General features: G+C 33.8%; 1 protein-coding gene across 2 annotated transcripts; it reads right to left on the bottom strand.

Moving 5' to 3' along the window:
- Positions 1–17: 17 nt before the first annotated feature.
- LOC131855397 (cullin-1) lies at positions 18–27,928 on the bottom strand. 2 transcript variants are annotated; one of them, XM_059206677.1, is made up of 21 exons: positions 27,682–27,928; positions 24,300–24,559; positions 17,419–17,501; positions 16,599–16,719; positions 14,333–14,428; positions 13,573–13,719; positions 12,978–13,124; positions 12,379–12,558; positions 11,831–11,965; positions 11,040–11,198; positions 10,462–10,591; positions 9,821–9,954; positions 8,902–9,009; positions 8,162–8,233; positions 7,235–7,387; positions 6,703–6,821; positions 5,822–5,942; positions 5,010–5,110; positions 1,779–1,884; positions 741–854; positions 18–148 (listed from the first exon to the last, which is right to left on the bottom strand). In XM_059206677.1, exons 2-21 carry the CDS (start codon positions 24,363–24,365, stop codon positions 68–70), a joined length of 2,373 nt encoding a protein of 790 aa, XP_059062660.1. In that variant the 5' UTR covers positions 24,366–24,559; positions 27,682–27,928; the 3' UTR covers positions 18–67. The 2 variants fall into 2 exon arrangements, with proteins under 2 accessions (XP_059062660.1, XP_059062661.1); XM_059206678.1 differs by lacking the exon at positions 27,682–27,928 and adding an exon at positions 27,431–27,584.
- Positions 27,929–27,987: the final 59 nt, after the last annotated feature.

Raw genomic sequence — 27,987 nt, 5'->3', positions numbered from 1 at the left:
CCAGTTAATAATATTGTTATATTTCATTTATCATATAATTATATTGAGTGTGCCGACGAGTGGCCAATCACGCCAAATAGCTGTACGTGTCCTTCTCACCCTCAGTGCGTTCCAAATATTCCTTCTCTATTAAGATGTCGATACATTTCTGTGAACAAACATTTCATGTTATTTTTTTTGACAATTTACACAGCGCCATCTAGACCCAAGTTAAGCTAGCTTATGCTTGTGGTATGGATACTAGATAACTGATACAAATACATAGATACATTTTTTTCGTAAATACATACATATTATACATAGAAAATACCCAGACCCATACAAACAATCATACTCAGGAATACAAATGTTTGTGCCGTGCGAGAAATCGAACCCGCAACCATCGGAAGTAAGGCGGTGTGCTAAACCACTAGACCGAGGTCGTCGATTATTACATTACTTTCTTTTTTGTTTCATCATGCACGTAGACGAGCCACCTGATGGTAAGTGGCAACAGTCGAATATATGTCTTAATGTGTGCATATATCCTAAGTCACTAGCATTGAATCATATTACTACTCTTATTATTACCATTATAACAGCGAAAGTTTGTGAGTATGGATGGATGTTTGTTAGTCTTTCACGCAAAAACTACTGAACGGATTGTGATGAAACTTTACTAATATATAGGCTATAAATTGCACGCTGGTGAAATCGCAGGTACAGCTGGTATTTAATAAAAAGACCCAGGGAAAATATACCTTAATGACAGGCACTCGCGGCTTGAACCGCGACGACAGTTGATTGAGGACCTCGACTACCAGGTGCTGGTGTTTCAGGGTCTTTCTGGTCTTCATTATCCTCACTATAGCCGCCTGTAAATAAACAATAAATAAATAAATAACCCTTGACAGCTAACACAGCGCCATTATGACTATGATTGTCAGTATCAGTCTGGGTGTTTTCTCAGTACAATATGTATTTACGAAAAAAAATCCATGTATTTGTATCAGTTATCTAGTACCCATAACACGAGCTTTAGCTAGCTTAACTTGGGACTCTTTAGCTAGCTTAATTTGGGACTAGATGGTGCTGTGTGGATTGTCCTGAGATTATTATTAATATCTAACCCCACGGTAAGCTGAGCTTGTGTTACGGGTACAAGACAACTGATGCTTAGTTTTTTTTTGTAAATACATACATAATATACATAGAAAATACCCAGACCGATACAAATAATATCCATGAATACAAATGTTTGCACCGTGAGAAGTATCGAACCCGCGACTATCGGAAGTAAAGCTGTATGCTTAACCGCTAAACCAACAAGATCTATAACAGTTATATAACTTAAGATAAGATACACCAGTCGAAATTCGACCATAATTTATTTAAATTTTATGTTTGGTTAATTAGGTTCTACTATCTCAAGTATGTAAATAGAAGACTAACACATAATTCATTCATTCATAATTTAAGACTTGTGCTCTTGTCGGTGGAGCTCCAGCCACCATGCACGATCTTTTTAGTTGTTGATACGACACGACTCCAACTTTTTCCTTAACCTGCTTGGTATAGCTATGTCTTGGTCTTCTCCTTCGTCTCTTTCCATCTATTTTTCCTTCGATAAATTTATTAATAAGTTCGTTGTGTGCCCCAACATTTTTCCTTACACATAATATACATAGTAAATTACAATAATGCCTACAAGTGTTTGTATCGTGCGAGGGATCGAACCCGCGACCATCATAAGGCGGTGTGCATGGTGTACTGGGTCTGTCGGATGAACTACAACATACCTGTATTAGCATCTTCCGGTCTTCTTCGATGTGTTTGTGTGTCGCCTCCTGTTCCACTTTCAGCTCTGTCTTCAGAGGTATGTTGATGTTGACGCGAAGCTTTTTACTGGAACACAATCGCAATTATTTATTAATTCATACAACTTTAACCCAAACAGTGTCGTCTTTATATAGTATAAAATGGTCGCATTCTCTGTCTGTTCGCTTAGATCTTTTAAACAACTCAACTTTAATACAGTTTTCAACTCGCTGTACTGTAATTCGAAGCTTGTAAATGAGAATAGCGAAACCACTTTTCGATATTATTTTTTTCACATATTAATTATTTTACTTTGGTAACAGCACAGAAATACTCGATTCTCTTGAATACTCTTGATTACTAATAACAGTGGCACTCAATGAGGAAGTAGCCATTATTATTGCTAAAAGTTGCATATAGATGGCGTGATTGGTATCGATGGAATTCTTCATAGTTTTGCAAACGTTTTAAAAAACAAAACTGTGTTTTCAAAAATGTTTAATCAATTTTTAAAAAGTTATATATACATGTTAAAATGAAATAATGCGTTTAGTAAAGTAATTTTCATATATTTACTCATTTTGTTATTTTCCAGTACTTAATTACACTTTAATCAGTGCTAATATGGGGCTCAATGTTTTCAAAATGCTTTCATAGATGGCATTGTCGTCATTTGTATCGGCCTAATTAAATGTCTTTTTTATATTTTCCAATAATAAGCACTTAATATATTATTATTGTAAATTAAACATATAAAATTTTTTTAAGTAAATTAAAAATAGCCGAACAAGCAAGTAATACTATTTCCAATAATACTTATGTATGAAGTGTTGTCATATTAAAAATAAATACATGTATTATCGATTTTTTTGAATAATCGATAACAGGATTTTATTACAGCGCATTATTCGATGATGCTTTTAATGAGTCGTTGTGAACAGTAAATTTTCATTATTTTGTATTATAGCAGTGTTCCGTTTCAAAGAACGGAATATCGTAGTACATTATTAGTGTCGTTGGTTATTTACATTTGTACTGAAAAATCGATTACATAATAATTTAAAATATCGAGTACGAATCGTAGCTGTCTCGAATACTGGCAACTGGTAAGATTAAAATAGTATTTAAAAAAAGAGAGAAATCGACCCTAACTCGAATACCATAAAGTTGATTTTCCTTTCTCATTAATATCATAGCAGTTTGTTTTTAACTTGCGTATGACTCTGTGGTATGATGTTTAACGTGTATTGTTATTGTACGGTGCATACATTTCAAAAATTATATTTTAATGTAGGTACATACATTTCTTTCATACATTTCATACATGTCAAAAATTATCTTTTAATGTAGGTACATACATTTCATACATGTCAAAAATTATCTTTTAATGTAGGTACACACATTTCTTTCATACATTTCATACATGTCAAAAATTATCTTTTAATGTAGGTACATACATTTCTTTCATACATTTCATACATTTCAAAAATGAACTTTTAATGTAGGTACATACATTTCATACAAGTCAAAAATTATCTTCTAATGTAGGTACATACATACATTTCTTTCAATGTATGAAATGTATTTCACACATTTCAAAAATGAACTTTTTATGTAGGTACATACATTTCTTTCATACATCTCATACATTTCAAAAATTATATTTTAATGTAGGTACATACATTTCTTTCATAATTTTAATGAAAAACCTAGACCGACCCTGTTCACTTAATCTTACAAGATCTGACTTTAAAAATTACGATATCCTCATATAGCCTTTCATGTCCCCTTTCAATACTTTTTCGCATTAAAAAGTAGCCTTTCTCAGGGTCTCCATTATCTGTCTACCAAATTTCAATTAAATCAGTTCAGTAGTTTTGGCGTGAAAGCGAGACAAACAGACAGACTGAGTTACTTTAGCATTTATAATATTTATAAGAATATCGCTATTAAAAATAGAGGTTGGTGAAAGACGGGTGAAAATTTAGGCGTGTATGTATTTTCAATGTAACATTATAAATAAATAAAAAATTGTCCATAATACAAAAAAATATTTTTTCGGGGTAGGCCACCCCTATGACTTAGGGGTATAAAAAATAGATAACAACCCTACCTCAGACCTGGCAAGTATACATATCAAATTTCATCAAAATGTGGGAGAAATATGGCAACTAACACTGATACAAAATGTATATATAAGATATAGCGGAATTCTCATTAGGTAAAAGAGGGGTACATCGTAGAATACATGAGGTATATACCAGTAAATTAATTGTAGCTAAAATCAGTCTCATACATATAACGATTGAAATAAAAAATCGTATAGCCCGATTTTGATACGTACGAGTATAAACGTATCAAAATCAGGCTATACGTATAGCGCAGACGCGTTACAACATATCAAAAAAATAGGCATGGAATGTAAAATAAACCATAACATAATAGGTATATACATTGGCACATAAGCCATATCTGCAGAGTGTCGGCTAACGATATTATACCTACACATTTACATTGAATCTTGAATCGTCCCTAATGAGGTACACGATACAGTTACCTACATATCTATTATATACATATCTTTGCAAAACAGATGTCATGTAGACTGAATTGACTGCCATCTATTTTCATGCTTTGTTACTAAGCACCCACTAGTAATCCAAACTGCTTCAGATCTAGCGACATCTAGCGGCTACGGTGGCGAAATAAAATAGCCCGAAGAATAGCCCGAGTTAGGAAGGAACCATTTTCTTGTATGGGATGGGGTATCTGTATGTAATATTATGTTATCTGTGCTAATAATATTTAACATTGACATTGGACATAAGTCGTGTAATATAGTGGCAGTGTGTGTAATATTTTATTTTATTTTATTGATTTAATATATTTTTCATGCATAATTATAAAAATATATAAACTTATAAATGTCTGAAATTTCATACTCCGTAAAAAGGATAAAAACTTTCATGTTTTGAATACAATCTGTTTCTGTTTTGAAAAAATTCTTTATCCAAATGAACTTAAATTTTAACACTTATATTCTTTAATCTACCACTCATTTGGATCGCTTTCTCATCAAGAAGAACGAGCAAGTACCTTGCGTGTTGCTCTTTTAAATAATTGTTATAACGTTAAAATATGTGAAGACAAACTACCAACTAGCACTAATTTATTACAGTCAATATATTAAAATATATACATATAATACTCACTTCTTATATCCTAAGTATAATTCCACGACGGATGATTCTGTGAGCTCCGACTCGTCATCATGGCAGACGAGTAACTTCGCTTTCAGTAGTATTTGTAATACCTGCACATAGGGAGGTAAGGTATTGATAGTTATGTGGATTAATAACCCCATTGCTAGCAATGTACCATGCCAGGTTGACCTCCACGCGGTCCTCCCTAGAAACCATCGTTATAAATTCCTGATGAATTTACCATGATAGGCTAAATGACCTGACCTCATGCCCATACTATCATCTTCCACTAAACCGTAAGCACAGGGGAGTACACCACTCCATTATCACCAATTAAAAACAATACTAGCATACGATACAGCACATGACAATTTAACGATTTCATCTCTTACCTAAGGAGACTTTGTTCAAAGTCGTCTGCGTGGGTATCTCTACCTCATCTATTTCAGCCGACAAGCTACTTGTTTTACTACTCTGTACTACGACCAATAAGTCGTTAGTACAAATCCGGCTGACACCATAAAAAAAAGATTTGTGTGCGTGTCAATTTACATTTCTTCTGACTCTCGGGTGTAGTAAACACTACATTTACATGCACATTATATCACACATAAGACTATTCGAGCGCGAAAGAGCGTGTAAAAACTACCGAACTGTTAATGAAAGTTTCCAATAATATATATACATCAGAATAACATATAAGGTATACATTACACAAGGGTGGAACCACCGGCGCGACAAGTTTCATTCATAATACTATTTATATTTGTGTACAACTTTTCCATCGGGCCCGCCGTATGCTTAAAATACAAACTGCTCACCTGCAGAAGGAAGTCACCCTTGATCCCTGTGTGATGCTCCAACTGGCGGACGGTCCACGCGGTATTGTCGTTGTACTGTAGAAGGACTGCCATCTGGAAGGTACTCGCCTGCAGTGTGTATCTGCAAATAATATTATAAACATCAATTCTAACCTAAATATGGTCAACGTAAATCATTTGTGCTATATAAATACTAAAGATTTCCCACGGAAAGGGGATTGTTAGTAATGTGAATTGATGATCTCAATGCGAACAATTTACCATGTAAGGTTGACCTCCACACGGTTCTCCCTGGAAATCATCGTGATAAATTCTTGATGAATTTGGGCTATCTAGTCCCAAGATAAGCAGAGCTTGTATTATGGGTACTAGACAATTCATAGATATACTTAGTTTTTTTAATACATGCTGAATATACATATAAAACACCGATTTAGTCTGGGTGTTGTATATGTATGTATAAAAATTATTCGAACTTATGAATACAATAATCTAAATAATAACAAACAGCAATATTATACACCTGTCGTATCAAGCATAATTTTCTGCAGGAAGACTGAATAACAATAAATTAAACATATTAGTATTACTTCATCAGTATGACCCGTACTAATAACACCGAAAAAATTCAAGAATATAAAATATAATAAAAACAATAATCTCAGGATGATTCACACAGCGCCATGTAGACCCAAGTAAAGCTAAATCTTGTGTTATTAAACAACTGATACAAATACATAGATATATATTTTTTTCGTAAATACATAAACACTATACATAGAAAACACCCAAACCAATATAAACAATTATATACCATGAACATGAATGTACGGTACAACTGTGTAAGGGATCGAACCTGCGACCTAGTTGGCAGTACTGACCTGTTTTTGAAACAGTTGGTGACAAGCTCGCCCTTGCTCATGTTATAGAGCCAGTTGAGCTTCCGTCCGCTGTGCTGCGACGAGTAGAACGAAGTGAATCTGTGCACAGACCGCTCCAACTGTGCAAACAAACCAATACAAAACATAAATAACATATACTGCATTCACTTATACATCACATATTTTTAGAAAACGACTTGATATTAAGCATTATAATAATCATATTGTTTAATTCCGTATAATTATATAATTATCTTTATATAAAAAATTTCGTGTCACGTTGTTTGTCTGCGTTGGACTCCTAGACTACTGAACCGATTGCAAATTTGATTTGCACATAGTGTGCAATTTGATCGAACTTGATAGATAGGACAGCTTACATCTCAATTTAAAGTCCCAATATTATTTTATTGAATTTTATTTTTATGTATAAGGAAACTGTTAGCCACAGCAACGCGTGGCCGGTCTGCTAGTAGTAGTACTATGGTATAAATATTATATCAAATTGTATGCCTAGATTTATTTTACTGACCTCTGTAGGCAGCTGGAAGGACGAAGACTGCTGGAAAGGCCAGGAACCAGACGATAGCACTTGAATGCTGAAATCAATGTGGAGCGGTTGTTCAGAATTCTTCGCCATGTGTTTGCGGAAGCTTTCGTTCAGGTCCTTTGATACTCCAATATCCTGGGAAAAAATTACATGTCTATACATCACACGTATATACACCAGCCCTAAACCCACTGTTTTTTTAATCTGTTTTCCGTTTAATCTGTTCGCAAGGAACTGTATTAATAAATAAACATCACATTAGTGTTTCAATTCGGGTTAATAATTAAAAAAAGTGTTAAGCAAACACGTGTCAAAATTACAATTATTTTACTCAAATATAGGGTTATCTTAGGAGTATTCAAATGCACTTACGGTACGGGAGGCGATTGAAATTAAAAAATATCCCTTTGAAATAATAGCTTAGAATGCAGTCAAAAAAAATTTAAACAAAGTTCAGTAGCATCAACAGTCAATAAGTGTAGGTATATCGTGAGTGCTATGTTTATTGAACAATCTAGTGATGGTAAAAGAAAAAAACTGCTGACAATAACTACATTGACATCGCTGTTACTCCAGTCGCCTCGTAACCACAGTTAGTGCAACCTAGTCGAAACGTCGAGAGAGGAGGAGAAGAGAAATATCTTTAGCCATAAAATTATTCGTGTTAAGACCCAAACCAAACAATATAAATAACGTTTCTATTAATTTCATTGCAATAAATGTTTTTTCTATAGAAAGTAGAATTCGTTTCTTTTTATATTACGATGGTGGCAAACAACTATACGGCCCATCTGATGGTAAATGGTTACCGTAGCGTATGGACGCCTTACACATCAGAGGTCACGTGCGCGTTTCCGACCCTAATGAAACCTTAATATACTCTTCTGAAAGAAAAATTAAGTATATTACCTGGAACATCCTCTGTAATTTGCTGGTGTATTCAAATCCGCAAGCCTGTTTTAATTTTGAGATCATTGATGCCTGTAAGTAAAAAGAAAAAAAATACGTTATTTATCGCATAGTTATCAGTGATTGATTTCGATTCTGCAGTCGAAAATGAGAAAAAAATATTTTAACATTTCAGTGTAGATGGCGAAATTACTGTCAAAACGAAACATTCTTAAAAATTCATAATTTTTAGAACTTAATGTACTTTTTAGCTCAACAATGAGTAAACAATAGTAGCATAAAAGATATCCAAAATTATTTTCTGTTAAAATACTATATATACCTATGCTGTTCTCTTACATGTGATGGATTTTACTTTTTATTCTAAAATCAATGTGCCTAATAGTCAGCTTGTTTGTCATTGTAGTCATATAAAAAACTAGATTTTACCCGCGGCTTCGCTCGCAATAATTTATCCCCTTAGGGGTGGAATTTATCAAAACCCTTTCTTAGGGGATGCCTACTGCATAGTAGCTTCTCTCAAGTCTCAGCCCGATCGGTTTAAAATTGTCAAAATTTCATACAAACTTTCATCCCCTATTTTATCCCCTTGGGGGTAGAATTAATCAAAATCCTTTCTTAGCAGATGCCTACGTCATAACATCTACCTGCATGCCAAATTTCAGCCCGTCCAGTGGTTTGGGCTGTGCGTTAATAGATCACTATGTCAGTCACCTTTGAGTTATATATATTTAGATTACCTCTGCGTCGTCGCTAGCCGACATGTGTTGAACGAGCCGCTTCGCCAACATTTTGCTGTAGAACTTCTGGAATACATCCTTATCTTCAATGTATTTAAAGACAACCATCTGAAAGAAAACAGACTGTTTTTTAATTTATAGACAGAGCATTTTGAAATTCCATTCCATACCCATACCATCACAACCAATATGACTATTAGGGGGAAGGGGATTTTGTTAGTAATGTGGACTAATGATCCCATTGCTAGCAATGTACCATGTCAGGTCGACCTCCACGCGGTTCCCCCTGGAAACCATCGTGATAAATTCCCGGTCAATTTGTCACGTTGGGCTAACTGATCTGACTTCATGTCTCACATCCTATCATCCTCCACTGGTGCCCCGCCAGCGTAAACCGTTAGCGCAGGCAGGGGCACCATTTCATTATTATCCTTTAAAAAAAAATATGACTATTAGCAATAGATATTTTTGGTACATAGCCAGCAATGACTTTCGGGTTAATTTTTGGTTTCATAACGTATATTCTCAGCATAGGAGAGTCAGAAATATAAATAAACACTAAGTTTTTTTTTTGTTAACCAGAATTCAGAAATATATATTGACATTGTTTTTGTGTATTTTAGCCTGATTTGAACTGACGACCAATTTGGCATTATTAGGAGTAGTAAACTACTGAATCACGACACTTTCATTATGTTTGTTTTGTTTTATCTCGACCTCTTGAGAGTAATTCATTGACTCACAGATAAATTATTCGGAAAAGCAGAAATATAAATTGACACAAGATTTTTTTGTGCGTTAGCCAGACTTAACTGTCGACCTCTGTGCAAATTCAGGGTACCAAACCACTGAGACACGACACTACATATTATCTCATTTGTGTAATGTATTAAGTATATATTTCAATAGTCTGTCTTACCACTTGGTTGAGAGTGTCTTCCAGCTCAGCCTCCTCGGGATTCTTACTGGACTTCTTAAGCAGCAGGTCACAATATTTGGCCAGCAGTTCCGGACTCTTAGATGACGAGTTAGCTGCTTTGGTAACTGCATTGCCTGGAATAACATCAAAATACATTTGGTTTATGTACCACGGAACAATGGAAAATGTAAATATTAATTTAATTATAAATTATTATTACTATAAAACCCATACAAGACATTTCTGTTACATAATATTTTGTTAGACAATTTATTTTTTTATTATAATGTATAACAAAAAAAATATACTAGTAGCCCAGGGGAAAAGTACTATTGTTTTTTTTTTTTGGAAATTTTTGAAAAGCATTTTTGGAAGGTAATTCAACAATGTGGTTGTACGTGGTAAAAAGTTTCTAGAAAAACGCATGTTGGAGATCTGCATTCATCAAGATGATCAGATTGGTATTTTAGTTTCTGGCATGGAGTGCGATGGTGAAATTTAGCAGATTATTTCTTGCTATATCGTCTATCATTCTGTTTCGGACTTCCTCTACCCTCTGCTCTTATAACCATCTAAACAACACTTTCTTTTAAATGCATTTATAATATTTGTATATATAAAAAATAATTAAGATTACTGACTGTTTATAAATCTGCCACAAGCCTTGTCAAGCGCCGCCACAAATCCGGAGTCATTGTTGAACGCGATCAATACGAGTGCGTTGTACTTCTTGTGAACCTCGAGAATCGTCGATACATATACTTTCGGATCCTGTTCAAGATAGACAAACATAGAATACAATTATTTCAATATTCATGGATTAATATCTGATGTTAACTTAAGTTGTTAATGGTATCACTCAATATGTAACACTTTGAAATATGAGTAGAGTGGAATTACTATAAATATAATTATAAAATGGAATAATGGAGCTAAGTAGAATAAAACTGATTGAAATTAAAGTGAATAGAGTGGCACGAAGTGGAGTTGCGCTAAGAGCAGTAGAATTGAGTTGTATGGAATTAAGTGAAATGGAACTGAGCAGAGTAGCTCTTAGTGCAAACTAAGTGGGAAGGATCTGAATAGAGTACAAATGAGCGAAATGAAAATAAGTGGAATGGAACTGAGTGAAGTGAAGCTAAGCAGTGAGTATCTGAGTGAGATGGTACTGAGTATTTTGGAGTTGAGCACAATGCGACTGAGTATAGTGACTACATACCGTGTGAGCGCACTCGCCGCACTTGTCGATGGCCTGCAGCCCCTGCACGTGTATGTGCTGCTCCAGCAGCCGCCGCAACTCGCACAGTCCGTCCGGAATACGAGCCACCAAATTATACATGCGGCCCAGGTCCGCGTTCTTCTCACCATCCAAGAGTTTCTGTTTAACAAATGAAATATTTTCATTCACAATACTCTGTACCGATAGAAATAATCTTTATTGAAATAAACTTAAATAACTTTTGATTAGTCATTTCATCACTTTTGATTTTTTTATTTTCGAATGAGAACGAGCGAGAAATTTTCATGTTGTTTTAAATAAAGATTGTTCAACTTTACATTTTTTATTTTGTATGAATGCAAACTGCAAAATTTACATGTGTAAATATATAGGTACAAATATTAATATTAGATAATTATAAAAAAAAGGTAAACAAACTGATAGTGTTACTTCCAATTTTAATTAGTTAATAACAGACTGTCTGACTGTGTACAGTCAGACAGTCTAGTGCAACAAGCAGTTACAATTAAAATCTATAATTATATTTCGATTAATCTATTGTAATCTAGTCTCTCATCTATAATGTACTTGTCTAGTCAACCTCCTTGCGTTCCCTGAAAGTCATTGCGGTTAATTCCTGATCAATTCGCTATAATGGGCAATTGGCCTGACTTCATGCTCATCATATATAGATTTTACCGTTAGCACTATTCCATCACCAATCATACAAAAAAGACATTCTGAAAGAACGCAAATTCGACTAAAACACTAATTAACTCCTTGTTACTCACCTGGAACTCGGCATGGAATATTTCCAGATGCTTCTCTATAAGCACGCGATCGCAGGTCTTGGCGAGCCGCTCCATGGTTGTCTCATGCAGGTACACCTGTACCCTTCGCTGTTCTTCTTGCAGGCGTTGTTCAGCCTGCCAACATTATATACAAATAAAACTTTATTTTTATATACAGAATGTAGAATTTGCTTTGTACAAGCCACATCGTATCCGTCAGGCAGGAAGGAGTTGGTTTGGAATGCCATCTGCGGCCAACAGTATTAGAGTAGTCCGAAAAAAAAACATTTCTTGCGTGAAAGTCGATTACTGCGTGAAAGCGCGTATTAAATGCAGCTAATATGAGATCATTATCATCATCATCATTACAGCCCGGAAGACGTCCTCTGCTGAACAAAGGCCTCCCCCAAAGATCTCCACGACGATCGGTCCTGCTCGCATCCAACGCCTTTCAGCGATCTTGATCAGGTCGTCAGTCCACCTTCGCTGGAGGCCTTCCCACGCTGCGTCTTCCGTAATAATAATAATAATAATATGAGATAAATTACCTTAATCATATATTCGGTAACAGGATTGTTTCTGAGGAAATCTGTACTTTCTCTAGTATAGAATCTTTCAGTGTCCTCAAGGAACACAGCCTCGAAGGTGTCCTTGTACACTGCGAGATTCTGACCTCGGGCGCTGGGGTCCTCTTCGTTCAGACCCAAAGCTACGTAGCAGTTGATTACCTGTAATATAGTATACATTTAGAATAGTCGTCTTAAGAAAATACGAATAAAAATAACCTTTAAATAAACTATTTAGAATAAATTTTTCATTGCCAATGTTACGATACATATAGCTCCCATATTTTATACAGTTCATATTTAGTCCTTCTTGTTTTTAATGCTAATGTAATGCATGTACTAATATAATGTAATGTCAATTAATTGGAATTTATAATTAGTTTTAATATTGTGACTGCAAATTGTTAACGCCGTTGGCTTCAAATAAAATATAAATAAACAAAATCAGTGGTAAGGCGGTGTGCTAAACCGTCTTGGTCGCAGGTTCGATTCCTCGCATGACACAAACATTTCTATTCATGAGTATGATAGTTTGTCTAGGTTTTTCCATGTATAATATGTGATAACAAATTAACACTCACCCCAGAAACAAGTCTGGTGTTGATCGTCTCTCCATTGCGTTCTCTTTCAATCAATTTAAGTACAGCATTCGTGACTTGCTTATTCAAACGCTGGAATAGGTTGTCGCGCCATGTCACAAGGGCGAGCTGGTAGATCTCGTATCTCCCCTGAAAGAATTTATAACAGCAATTTAGTACAAGTAATGGCATTTTAATCATCTTTTTTTTAATATTTATTTATTTATTACAATTTTAATCCACAAATTCAAAAATAAAGGAGCATATGGTGGACCATAAGGCATTTTTTCCCAGTCAACCATAGGGCAAACAAAGATTAGTGGGCATTTTATTAGTAATTCCAAATATACATATTAAAAACAAATCAATAATGAATACTAACAAATGTATATTACTAGCTGTGACCGCGTGAAATTTAAAGCTTATATGTCATCCTGATGTATGTATATATTACTATACTTTAGTATTATATTATATTATATACTATTACTACATTACTGTAAAGTTTCATCAAAATCCGTTTATAATATTAATAAGATATGTTACATATCTACTTTAGAGATATTTTGTAATGCGAAAATTTAAAAATAAAAATTACCTTACGCCCTTCCTCGCACTCGCGCTTCACCCAATGCCTGTTCAAGTAAGCGCAGACACCATTCAGTACCCTGGACGAGAATTGGTATTCTTCCCATTGCTTCGTATAGAAAGCGAGGACATCTTCATCCATCAGGTCGGCGCCATTCTAGAACAAAGATTGTACATATATATTTACTAGCTGACCCGTGCAACTTCGTCTTCTTCACACTTGCCCATTTTTGCTACATTTTTATTGCAGTTCCACTCCTATTGATCGTAGGGAAATATTATATCGCCTATACTCTATGCAAATGTCTGCCAACTTTTTTTTAATTTAGCCTTAAATCATATTTAATATTAAAAAATTATAACTGTTCACTTAAGAAACTTAAGTGATAGGTTTTAGGAAGATATCACTAGGAAACTTTTATTGAAAAAAGCAATTACTATGTTTCATTAACAATTTCCTAGTAATTTCTATTTTCAAAACAATGAAATTCTAAAAATCAAATTTCAAACAATTTTAAATAAACATTTTTCTATATCAATCTATTATTTTAATTTGTGATAAAACGATTATTTTTATTATATCGTTAAATTTGACACCGTATTCTAGCATTGCATTCAAATAGTCCGGAGTGAAAGGCTTATACTCGTACCGACTCCATTTTCGAATTGCCCCCTTAAAAATAAAAGTATTCTCTGTGGGGCATGGGCTCCACGTTGGGCAACACTGGTCTATGATATACATATCAATAGTTTGTTGGTACTATACTAACTTGTAGCAGATTAATGAGATAAATCCTGAGAAACTCCCGCAGCCTCTGGTACAGCTCCAGGCCGACGAGTTGAGCGCCGCCCTGAACTTGGCCACTCTATAAAAAAATATACACTTTTTAAACATATTTTTTTTATATTACCTTAACTGTACAGAAAAAAAAATAGAAATCAGTTAACGCATGCTTAACATTAGTTGTTCATGTACGGGATTATCAATTTAATGTTAGGCATAGACACCCAAACAAATAACTGGCTTAAAAAAAACAGTAGTTGAGTTCCTTGCCAGTCCTTCTCAACTGAAACCATTTAACTAATAGGGATAAAATTGTTCTTTATTCTAAAAAAATATTACAATTGTTGTAATTATACAGGTGTTCTTTAACATATTTTTATGTCTATTTTATCTATGTAATTTATAATGTTAATTAAGATGTTAAGGTAGTGAATCAGAGGTATAAGATTTAGGATGAATGGGACGTATGGAGAATTACGACTTACGACTAGTACGACAGGGATATATAATAAATAGGATTATAAAATTAAAAAATAATACAAAATCCCATTTATTTAAAAACAAAATATGTTCAATATACATTATTTATATTTATTAGTTTACTTTTTCTTTATTTACCATTAAAATATTCGTGTTAAGACCAATAACAACAATATAAATCTATCAAGAGTTTCGCTATCTTAACTAACATTATATTCTAACAAGACTGACTACCCCAACTGGGATCACAGTTGCGAAGGTATTATGACGTAATTATTATGTATTTCGGTGTAATAAATTACATGAACTGATGAATCCACTCATATTATTAACCGGTTTTTTAACGTTTCGTCATTTCCATTGTGATTTATGATAATTTGCCAGCTCTAGTAAATATTGAAGATTACATAAAACGAGGTGACTACGTAACGGTTTTTTAATGAATAACTAGTTATTAACCGGCGAATTGCCGAAGAAAATATACAGCAATATTCTTTCAAATATATACTTTTTTTAAGGGAATGGCGAAGGAGCTGACAAATTTTTTTTTACATGGATGACAATGCAACGGTACACCCTCTTGGACTAAAGGTTTACGTTTGCGGGGCACCAGTGGAGGATGATAAGATGAACATTAGGTCAGTCAGTTAGCATATCGTGACAAATTCACCAGGAATTTATCATGATGGTGTCCAGGAGGGATCGTATCGGACGTAACACAATTTTTACTAAGTTCTATATAGTAGTAGTAGTAAACATGCAAACATTTCGCAAATGGTAGACTACCGCCGTCTCTCCAAAAAATTTTTGTTAAAGATATTCCCATCACCAGGGATTCATACAGAAATATAAATACACATACTGAAAGCGGGTGCACCGTTCCATATCTAAAAAAAAACCGTTACGTAGCGATTCACTTGTACTTATTTACGCATGGACGAATTGGGTAATTGCGTGAAAACTTACATATTTATCGCGACAGAATAAAATACGACTATATTCTTTGTTAGTTTAGGTTTCTTGTCTAATATTGACTGTCCCGGTGATCTAGCGTTTTAGCACATTGCCTTACTATATCCTCCGATCGATCCCCCGTCGAATTGAAATGGAGATAGACATTACGACGGCCTAAACCGAGGTATCGATCGAACCCCTAGCGGTGTCTTCACGTCGTATCCGTCAGGCGGGAGTTGACCTTAGCCGCCCCATAGTCCTTCGGGTTAGGAGTGCCATCTGCACTCGGCCTTATCGTTCTATGAAGCTGTAAAGGCAAGCTGCTGGCAACAGTTCGGAAAAACGTCCTTACTTCCGATCGTCGCGGGTTCGATTCCTTTGTATTCAAGTATGAGTAAGACTGTTTGTTTCCTATCTATATTATATTTGTATTTTTAAATATATATTAAAGTATTTCTATCCCTTGTTTAGTATAAAACAAATTATGCTTAATTGCAAATTATGCTTGGGACTATATGTCGCTATGGGAATCGTCCTGGGTTATTTATTTATCTACTTGTTAAAACTTCAACGCTTTGTACTCAAATAAAGGTGAACTCAAACAAATGACGGACTTTGACGGTTGACTTGGAGAATATACCTCAAGGTGAGGTATTTTCTTCAGGTCAACCATAGGCCAAACTGATATTTATGTGGGGAGTGCATTCAAAATATTTAAATTAAAATTTTAAAAGTTTGTTCTAACGGTTAACTATAGGAGTGTTTTATCCCATTCTTGCAAATTAGGAAAAAAGCTCTAAAGAAAAGGACGGACATACCTGCTTCTTCCCATAGTTGCAGCCACCGAAACGACCACCGTTGCTGGCACTGTTGCGTCCACTCGATGTGGAACCACTTGAACTCTGGTGATGTACCGACGTACAGTAGTTATATACGTGACTATATATATAGTTGAGGAATTATTACTGAGAACTCATAAACAGAACTGACATCGCCTTGTTGTATTGTACTAGATGAGCGCGCAATTTCGTCCCATTTTTTACCATAACCTAAAGATGTATTATGTTTGACAGACGGACAGAGTCATTCATATTTATAATATTAGTATCTAACCCAAAAAAACCCTAAGTAAAAAGTTTAATCTTTCTAGCTTCAAAAATGACGATCACTTATTTTATTTTACCTCCTTACGTGCATTTTTTTTAGTAAATATGTTTTAAGCTTTAAAAATGATGATATTCCTATACAACCTTTCATCTCCCCTTTAACTTTGAACCTTATTTAAGTTTATTTGAATAAATGATTCTCTATTTCTATTTGCTTAAAAGATTTCGCACTAAAAAGTAGTCTTTCTCAAGGTCTAGACAATCTGTGTACCAAATTCCATTTAAATAGGTTCAGTAGTTTTGGCATGAAAGCAAGATAGACACACAGACAGAGTTACTTTTGCATTTACGATATTAGTAAGGAATTCAAATCGAACGCCTAACGGTGTCCTCAGACTAAAGTCGTATCCGTCAAGCGGCAGTTGGCCTTCTGTCCTTTCACAGCACTAGAGTACTCTGAAAAAAAAAATTAACACCGACGACATTGTACAAAGTGTAAGAAAATCAAAGCGTTTTCAATTAAAAAGGATACGTATACAATCCCATGTATCGTTCTTTGCTCATGTATTGTCTCTTGTAGACTTTTTCAATACCTTCTTGCAGATCACCCCATATCTGAAAAACAAAAAAAAATTAAATATTTTATTTATGAGAGCGTCATAACTTTGGGTATTGATTTATATCCCAAAAGTTCAATATTGTATGTAGAAAATATAATGAAAATAACAACCCTAAGCTATTTGTGATGGAAATAATAACCTATTACGTGAAAGATACCCATCTATGTGAGAGCGAGACAGCACATCAACTATCCCGCTTTAACATTTATGACGTTAGAACGAGAGTCATTTTACACTTATAGTTTTTGTCCTTTGCGTCATCGATCTAAGCTTCTAATTTATTTCTTTTTCAAACTAGCAAACGACCTCAGTGGTATAGTAGTTTAGCATAAAGTCTTGATTCCAATGTGTGCGGGTTCGTACAATAAAAATTTTATTCATCATTATATGAATTTACAAGTCGTTACCCGTGGTTTCATTTGCGTAATTTTTAATCCTCTATTTCACACCCTCCAAACATATTTTTTAAATATATAAAATATATTATACGTGTACCTATGTTGTACGTGATAATATAGGCTATATTCATGAGAATTTTCATTAAAATCCGTTCAGCCGTTTAGTTGTGAAAAGGTAACATATGCACAGACATTTTGGCATATTATTAATATTAAGTCTATGCCTTGTAGCAGGGAATGTAATTTAATAGAACTTTACATATTATGACAAAGTAATTTCATGTATGATTAGCAATAAGCTAAATTAAAAAAAAATATAGCAAATTTCTTCACTGATTCGAACCCCCAGCGGGGACCTCAGACTAAAGTCATATCGGTCAGGCTGGAGTTAGCCTTCAGCCGTTACATAAGTCCTTCCGCGGGTTTGGAGTGCCACCCCTATCGTCCGGTGAAGCTGTAAAGGCCATCTGCGGCCAATAGCATTAGAATAGTTCGAAAAAAAAGATCGAGCGATGATTCACGTAAATGTGCTTAAACTGCGTTCGGAGCATGGATATTCTTACAGAAAACTCTTAGAGAAATGTACAGTTCAAGACACGTCCTTATAGCGTACAGTATTTTTTTTTATTAAAGATCATAAATTGTTTGTTTTACGTTGTACAGTTGGCATCCCTGATACAAGACCTACCAAAGCGATAATCATAAGCACCTTCTATAAAAAAATCGAACGAAAGTTACATCAAAAATCACATTCACGTATTCTCAGCTTTGCATACGTAGTGTGTTACTATATTCTAAAAATACCACAGTATATACTCGTGGATATGATATTTTTTTTTCAAATCAAGTGTACTTGGCGCACTGCCAGAGTTGCATTAAAGATATTTCGCGTATACAAATCCCAATCTACAAAATGAGTTCGTGTTTCATTTTATAAACTTTTCTTTCTATTGGCTACACCCACCAATTCCGTCCTATTTTTTTAAACCTTACTTCCTTACTTATAATATTATAAATATGAGAATAACTCTGACTGTCGAGGTTTCACGCTAGTAGTAGTTTTACTACTAAACCGATTTAACATCTTTTTATCGCCCCTTTCAACCCCTTACAACCCTTTTTTCGTATTAAAAAGTAGCCTATTAGTAGTATTCCTGCCTCATGGTCTGGAATGTCTGCGTATCAAATTTAAATCGGTTCAGCAATTTCGACGGGAAAGCGAGATAGACAGACAGTTACTTTCACATTTGTAATATTAGTAAGGATTAAAAAAAAACAGTAAAAACATTGATTTTGTACAAGAAATAGATCAAGAACTGAATCCAAGACCGAATGGGAAAATCGGTCAATAGCACATCGCGCTTGCCCAATTCGGTGTTCCGTAGATACTCTGTTTTTATATTAGTGAAAGCGCTCACAGATAAGTTGCAGTCGACGTCGATTTACGAGGTTAAGCAATCTATCCAACTAATATTATAAGTTCGAAAGTTTGTCTGTTTGTTATCCTTTCACCATCATGTCCTTACTAATATTATAAATGCGAATGTAACTCTGTCTGTCTGTCCGTCTCGCTTTCATGTTAAAACTACTAAACAAACAAAAAAAAATGCACATACAATCCATATTTACTTCCAATTTGGCAATATTAAGATGAAATCGTTCGACAAATATTTATTTAATTTTTTGTGTAATTTGAATGACAAACTGTTAAGTGTTTTTTTTTAATTCTTTTATCGTTAATTAGTTAGTCGTGATAAATTCGTGGTGAATTTGTCACGATGGGCTAACTGACCTGACCTCATGTTCATTTCATCATCCACCACTGGTGCCCCGCTAGTCAACCGTTAGCGCAGGCAAGTGCACAATTCCACTATCATCTTTTAAAAAAATACATTTACCTTTTTTACCGCGCATTTTCTTAAAAAGGGGCACAATGCATGTCTAGCTACATTTCACTGCCTATTTTAAGCCACTCGGGTCTTAAATATTTTTTTTTGTTATTGATGTGTCCATCACTGGAGAGTTCATAAAACACAAAAATCTATGAAAACAGTTTCTTTAGACAGATGTAAACTGACATTGCGATATAAGGAAAGGGTACTAAACTACTAAATCACGACGGACTTTTCATTTTACCTAAAATCCTGCGTGTATTCTAAGTATGGTTCAAAAAATACAAACAGATAACACTAATTTTAGTTTTAAATGAGTCCTAAAACAAACAGTAATGCTTAGTACAGTTACAACAAATTAGCTACGTATCACAATGGTATTGGTGTCACCAAACATTCAAAATTTTCCAGGACAGTCCTACGTTATATTTATTTATGCCTACATGTGTAATATGTTCTATTTAAACAATAGCTGTCAAAAAGAACAATTCAACACCTATAAGAGAAGAGATATTGTACAAACTCGTCTGCGTAGTCGTTAATTACTTTGTAACGTATGTTTCTGTTGAATTTAAAAAGAAGCTGTGTTTTCTATTTACATAAAGGATGTATTTATTTAATAAAAATTAAGTATTTCCATCAGTTTTCTATTACCCATGACACAAATGCTATATAACTTGGCGCTGTGTGAATTGTCCTGGTTTATTATTATTATTAATTTGCGGTATTATTGTATAATATAATAGCTGCTCGTCCCATGGTATTATATAGTATTATTATAAGTATAACTGTCCCTCTTGAACCACTCTATGTATTGCTAAAATATGCATTAAAATCAGTTGCGTAGTTTAAAAGATGTAAACGAACAGACAACGGAAGCAATTTCATTTTATACTATGTAAAGATTATATTATAATTTTGAAAAAATATCTAAATGTCTCTGTATTTCACTTCTAACATCCCTCTGACTCGGTGTATGTACAGAAATTCGAACTCTACAGTTTTATTATATGTATATAGATTATACTACACAGAATAACAGCGCTGACAGTAAGCAGTCACAGCATATGCTGTGTGCCATATTGCTAATTAACTAGTTTTGTTACCGGTGTGTTGTTTACACACCAGATCACATGTTGTGCGATCGCTTTGATTCTAAGAAACTCGAGTTTGACTGATCGGATTTTTTGAAACTTCGACCTTTGATGAAATTTTTGTCTCATTCTCCGTATCATAACAATGTGTGCAAATATGATATCTTAAAATCGCTTAACGCTGCGCTCTATGACCTATACGTATAATTTTATCGGCTCTACACGCACAACGGCCAAGATGAGAACCTAAATGCGGAGATAAAGTTCATATTACATTACACTATAATTTTATTGTTATTTTATATTCATGTTATTAGTTGTCAAAAAAACTTATTCTTTTTCTTTCCATTGAGACTTGTCCGTCTTTTCAAAACAAGTGGTGGTCACTTTAGTCAGCATTTGACGTAAACAATGATGGCATTGTCAGTAATCTGTGCCGTGAAGTAGGCGGACTGATTGCTTTGCGCGGGTTTCACCGTTCTGGGTTACCTTTAACCGACTACGCAGATGCTAAATAAGGACGAATTAGTTCAACATGTCTAATAGTTTATTAGTTTCATATAGCGGTATATCGGACTACCTCATCATCAATGATCGCAGATTTATTTCAAACTAACCCTACCCCGGCTTCGCACGGATGCATTACAAATCTTTTACATTCTCGGCTTGTTGTATACATACACACATATATTACATATAAACCTTCCTTTTGAATCACTCTATCTATTGCTGAAAACTGTATTAAGATCCGTTGAATAGTTTAAAAGATGTAAGCGTACAGACAGCGTAAGCGACTTCATTTTATACTATACAAAGCTTATCCTATGTGTAGTAAATGACCATTATTCAAATACATGTTTACTTTATAGAAGTTGCTTTTATATATTTTCATTGTATTTTATATTTTAACGTTTGTTTTTCTAGTCCCATATTCTCTGTATCACGTTTTCTCCTAAAAGCTGAATACACACATTTACCTCAGCATGAAACGTGTCTCACATTATACCTAATACAGTCCACTATCACAACGTTGGCAGGGTCAACTAGTTAGACTGTAGAATTTGGATTTATACCGATTGAATTTAATAAAATTCATATTTTGCTTTATTAACCGACTTCATTATTACATAGTATAAAATAAAGTTGCTGTCGCTATCTGTCCGTCCCTATGTATGCTTAAATCTTTTAAAGTACGCAACGGATTTTGAAGCGATTTTCTTTAATAGATAGAGCGATTCAAGAGGAAGGTTTATATATATATATATATAATACATGTACACCCGTGCGAATTCCGGGTGGGTAGCTAGTATAGTATAAAACAAAGTCGCTATCTGTCCGTCCCTATGTATGCTTAAATCTTTAAAAGTACGCAACGCATTTTGAAGCGATTTTTTTAATAGATAGAGTGATTTAAGAGGAAGGTTTATATACATAATACATGTACACCCGTGCGAAGCCGGGTCGAGTAGCTAGTTTATATAATAAACAGAAAAAGAATATTTACTACGTTGACAGAACGTAGTGAATATTCAACCGCTTTTTCTACAGTCCAACTAGATGACTCAGCAAACGTTGTGTTGCCATATAAACTAATATCGCTATTAAAGAATAGGGGTTGATCGTAAAAGTATAAAAATTTAGGGCAGTATGTATTTTTAATGCCGGATTATAAAAAAATAAATCTTAATGTTTGTATTTATTTGACCTAACCCAATAAATACAATTATACTAGACTAGCTCTGTATTTCAAGGTCGTGAGTGAGGAAATGAGTACATATGCAAAACGTGATCTGTGTTAACATTAATTAAGTTACCAACTGTATTAATTAGAGCCCCGTCTCTCTGGTGAATGTATTTTTAGCCAACTAGTAAAGAAGGAAGGCAATGTTTCTTAGATTATTTTACCTAAATTTTAATGGGAAAATTATATTTATAACTTTATTCACATAAACTATCAATAAATTAAGTGAACTTATTTCGTGTTTTTTACCCACCCCCATCCTTTTCACAGTTCATGACATTTATCAGACTCCCCATTCCCTGGTGTGGTCATATATTATCTATACATCTATACTTACGTATAGATAAAACTGAAGTATCTGTTTGTACCTAATATTGAAATAACCGTTTTTTATTACATGAATCTACATACACCAAAAATAACACTTTTTACAATTTTTGTGTCTGTCTGTTTGTTTGTTCCGGCTAATCTCTGAAATGGCTGAACCGAATTTGAATGGACTTTTTTTTGGCAGATAGCTAATGTTTTAGAAAAATAAAGTTAAATTCCACGCGGATGAAGTCGCGGGTAGAGCTAGTATATACATATACATAAATATATGTATAATTTCGACTACTTTCATTAATATTTATACTTATTAGGTATGCCAGACGGGAATGTAAACGAAGATTAATGAGTAAAAGAGATAGAATATATGAGTGTGAGAGAGAGTTAGAATATGAAAGGTGGTGAAAACATGACGATTAATAATTATTGAATGTGACGTGACGAAATTTAGAACCCCTCCAACCCTCTTGTCACATAATGTGACAATCCTCCCCCGCTTTTATGTGTGATTTAATTTAAAAAAGACTTGCTCTAGACGTAACGAAATTAAATTCAATGAAATAAGTAAAATAATAAGTACTAATAAACATACTGATGTTTCGCCTGACAGTAAATGGTTGTACAATAACAGGAAACTTTTAACTTGTTTGTCTTATGGTTTAGTTCTGTGTTTTAGCATTATCCTTGTTGAGAGTAACCCGTCTCACTCTTCAGACATCCAAACGACTAAGGAGTCATGGTTCCATATCCTATAATTTGACTGCCATATCTCAACTGTCAATGGAGCTAAACTTAAAAGTACCCTAGTACTCATGACTATACACAATAATACATGAGAGTTACCACACATGTCACAAGACAATTTCATGTGGATGATCATGGTACTTGTTCCAATGAGCCATTACTTTATGCTTCATGTGACCTCCATTGTAGACCTTATGCGTTGCCATTTCTGGCGACTAAAATTACATGCTTCCATATCTAGTAATTTCACTGCCATATCTCAACCGCCAACTGCTAGGGGGTAGGGGATTGTTAGTGATGTGAACTGATGACCCCATTGCTAGCAATGTACCAGTCAGGTTGACCACCCCCTGGAAACCATCATGATAAATTCCTGATTTGTCATGATGGGCTAACTGATCTGACCTTATGTCATCCTCTACTCATGCCCCGTTAGCACCCGTAAACGCATACGCATTAAAAAAAAAACTTGGAACTGTTTACAAAGCAGCGATTTGGCAGATTAAATATGTAAGACAGAGGTAATCGCTAAGATAACTTTATCCAAAGAAATATAATTAAATATAGAAATAAAATTTTAAAATAAGTTTTTCTTACCAGATCAAAGTCCTTTTGCTTGAGCGGCATCTGAGTCTTCCCACTAGTTGCACTGGCTGAACTCATGGTGTCTCAATACCATATATAAAGAGAAAAAAAAAACAATTGCACAAATGCCTTTTAACATATGACTGCGTAAAAAAATCACTATCAACACTAAGAGATCACAGTAGTTTAGATTATATTTACAATAACATAATTTGTTGGATTGAGTCCCTATTTTTTATGTACAACACAGTTGATTCTTGGGCTTGTCAGTTCTGAAAAGAAAAAAAACTGTATTGTTACTTAATCCTTGACAACTGATACACATAAGTACTCTCTCTAACCTGGAGCTTTATCTACCAATGGTAGAGTATTCACGTGGTAGAAAATGTTTTTCAATATAATTATGTCAAATTGTACTTCTCCCTCACTGATAAAGAATGATGAGTTTTTACTGCATAATCGTTTACTTGATACTCTATATTATATTTGTTACTAAATAATAATATAGTAACAAATATAATAATAATCCACTGAAGGAAATGTTTGGACTGAGAGTGCAAGGGACCGAACGCTATGGAAATATTTGGAGGAGGCCTATGTCATATGACAGACTGTTGACATTTAGATGTGGAGAAAAATAAAAAAATAAATAAATATAGACTAACAGGACCACAGTTACTGCATAAACACATGTATAAATTTGTAAAGTTAACAAAAGCTTAAATAAAGAGTCTTATTATTATTATAATAATAATAATAATCTAGTAGAAATAGATTATTATTTCTAGTACAACACACAGTGCTATGTGTTGTACTGGACTATTATTTCTAGTTTCAAGCAAAGAAGAGCTCTTGTTATGGATAGCAGACAAATACAAATACTCAATACATTTATTTGAATACATACATGATATACATAGAATGGTTGATTCATGACACTGATACAAACATTCATACTTATGAATACAAATGTTTGCAATAAGATAAATGGAAAGAGAGAAATATAGATAAAACAGAAATATCTCCTTTGGAAAGTACACACTCTATTCTTTCAAACATAAATTATTCACTCACGTCTTTAAAGAACAAAAATCATTGTAGCAGGGAACACATATAATATAATAAGACAAAACACATATAATATAATATACTAAAACATGTACCAGCTACACCATTTATGTACGTTATATATTTAAATATCATTAATAAATTTTATTATAATAAATTATCTCATTACATAACAATATACCTAATTTACTACATACATTAATTAAAATTGCATTTATCTTTACATACATTTTCATACCTATTTATGAAATGGTCTTAATTTTAACGTTTTATTTTCTTTAGTAATATTTAAGTACACTCTCTCATGTGTGGTGGCCCCACTGAAAATCAGCGCTGTGGTATATGTATACTGCAGTATAAATACTGAGTGGGAGTCACATTCAGCGTTACTAGTTTTAGCTTTTAACTTTTAAGTTATATAGTATATAAGATAAATAGCATCTAAGCATACTGTAATGCTGAATAAATGTCTTTATTATTATTATTATTATTCTGAGGCAATACAAACAATTGCTCCTAGGGAGAGCACAAGAGAACTCAGGTCATAATGCTACGGGTCTATCTAAAAAACCTGGCAATACTACTAACCCTTCACTAAATTATAAATCAACAGTCACATCCTATATATCCTATATACATACATAACAACATGGAATACATAATAAAACACTTGAACAGACATCAGTTCTGATCTTTTGTATATATAGTGGTAGTTTGTATTCACACGTTTCTACTTGTAAAATGTGAACTTATAAGGATTGTTGAAAAGAGCAATACAAAAGTTTCTTGCTTATTCTTCTTGTGATGAGACAGCTTTCCGAATAAGTGGTAGATTTAAAAAAATGTTGACTATTCAAAAGTGCTTAAATTAAATTTATTTGAATAAATGATTTTCTATTCTATTCTATTCTATTCTTTTGTTACTCAACCCTGTATTTTATTACTCAACCACCTGAACAAGATATAAGGCAAAATATCTTAGTTCTCCAGAATAGAAACGTATGTGTGGTATCACAGGTGTAACAAGATAATGTGATGTCCATGGTACAGTTTATGAATACAGACAATGGTTACCACTTTGATCCAATAGCCATGTACCATGACACATTGACCACCACACCGTTTCCCTGGAAACCACCATGATAAATAACTGGAGAATATGCCACAATGGGCTAACTGACCAGACATTATGTCCTACTTTTATGATCCTCCACTGGTGCCCTACTCAGTGTAAACCGTTAATGCATGTGGATTATTCATTCCATTATCAATCACAAAAATGATTGTTACCACTGGCTATCATGTATAATGATGTATGTATAATGAGAAAGGTGTAATTTATATGTGGAAACTAAAAACTTTTTTGAAATAAAACCTACCTACAAATTTTTGCAATGATAATTGTCCTAACAGACAGTTGGATAGAAGAATAAATATGCCAAAAAATTATTTCTAACCAATAATATACTCAGTTTCTGCTTACTAACTCAAGTTCAATTTGAGTTACTACAGTTTTAACTTGAGTCATGGTTTTTTAGAATTGGCACACCACTATGATTCAGTAAGTTAGGAACCACTAGTGGATCACTCCTTTATATTATTTTTAGAAGTGCCATAATTAACTATGTTATAAGACCTTAGATAATCGATTAGTTTTTTTGTATAAATTTTGACAAATTTATCCAAAAAAACTAATAGATTATCTATTGTTACAAAATAAAAAATGTGCATTCAAATATATTTACGTCGCCAAGTTACAATGTAATAAACTGACGAGATTTTGAAATAGCATAAATGAATTCGAATAGAAACTGGCTAATTATCATACGAGAGATATGGTAATTAGAAAAAAAAAAAATAATCGTTAACCAATAGATAACTTTCTACAAAATCCTACCCCACAATGTAAAATAAATTACGAAATAGCGGGAAATGGCACAACGACAGAAGCCTCTAAATGACGAAAAAGTAAAAGTGCATGCATCTGACAAAGGAATCGAGATTTTGCAATCAAACAAGGGCAAACCAAAACATGTTTTTTTTTGTACCATAAATATAGAAGCCACGATTCTTACCTTAACAGTTTCTGTATTCTATATCATGGCACTGTTGTTTAACACTTTACAAACGTAAAATAAACTGTCTGATGGAATAAATTTTGGTAACAATTACGACTGATTTCTTTTTCTGAGATAGCTAACAAATACCTGTCAATCTACTGACAGACAGGTATGTACTATATTAGTCGACAAATATAAAAAGGCTTTCGACTGGTTACAATTATTTGAAGCAGACGTAAATATAAATTTGGTTGACTTATACTTACGTAGCACCCGTTTTCACGCTGTCATCCACCACATTTTATTGGAGTTTTACCACAACACAATATAATGTTTAGATAACACTTTAGTTTTCTGGTTAATATGAAAATTAGTACAAAAAATCAAGACTGTAATAGGCCTTTTCTAGTCCAACCATGTCTTTTTACACTTGATTGGAAAAAAAATATAAAGAAGAAGAGAGAAGTAAAATAGTTTATTTTTTGACACTAGGTGGCAGTCAGTAGGAAGTAGGAAGAGCTCTGACCATAGAGTAGAATAATAGATACCAGCAATAGAATGAGCGTGCGTAT

This window comes from Achroia grisella, unplaced genomic scaffold (assembly GCF_030625045.1).
Source record: "Achroia grisella isolate CSIRO2021 unplaced genomic scaffold, CSIRO_AGI_Agris_v1 utg1360, whole genome shotgun sequence".
In the NCBI taxonomy this organism is placed as follows: Eukaryota; Metazoa; Arthropoda; class Insecta; order Lepidoptera; family Pyralidae; genus Achroia; species Achroia grisella.
Note: the sequence above shows the minus strand (reverse complement) of the source record. Positions and strands in the feature narration are given on the sequence as shown.

Bases quoted from the DNA above. Each gene is read 5' to 3' on its own strand.
- LOC131855397 (XM_059206677.1), bottom strand. From the start codon at position 24,365: ATGAGTTCAGCCAGTGCAACTAGTGGGAAGACTCAGATGCCGCTCAAG. The intron at 9,955-10,461 runs GTCAGTAATCTT...ATGTTATTCCAG, and splicing joins TTGTGGCAGATTTATAAACA to GCAATGCAGTTACCAAAGCA. The intron at 7,388-8,161 runs GTAATATACTTA...ATTTTTTCCCAG, and splicing joins AATTACAGAGGATGTTCCAG to GATATTGGAGTATCAAAGGA.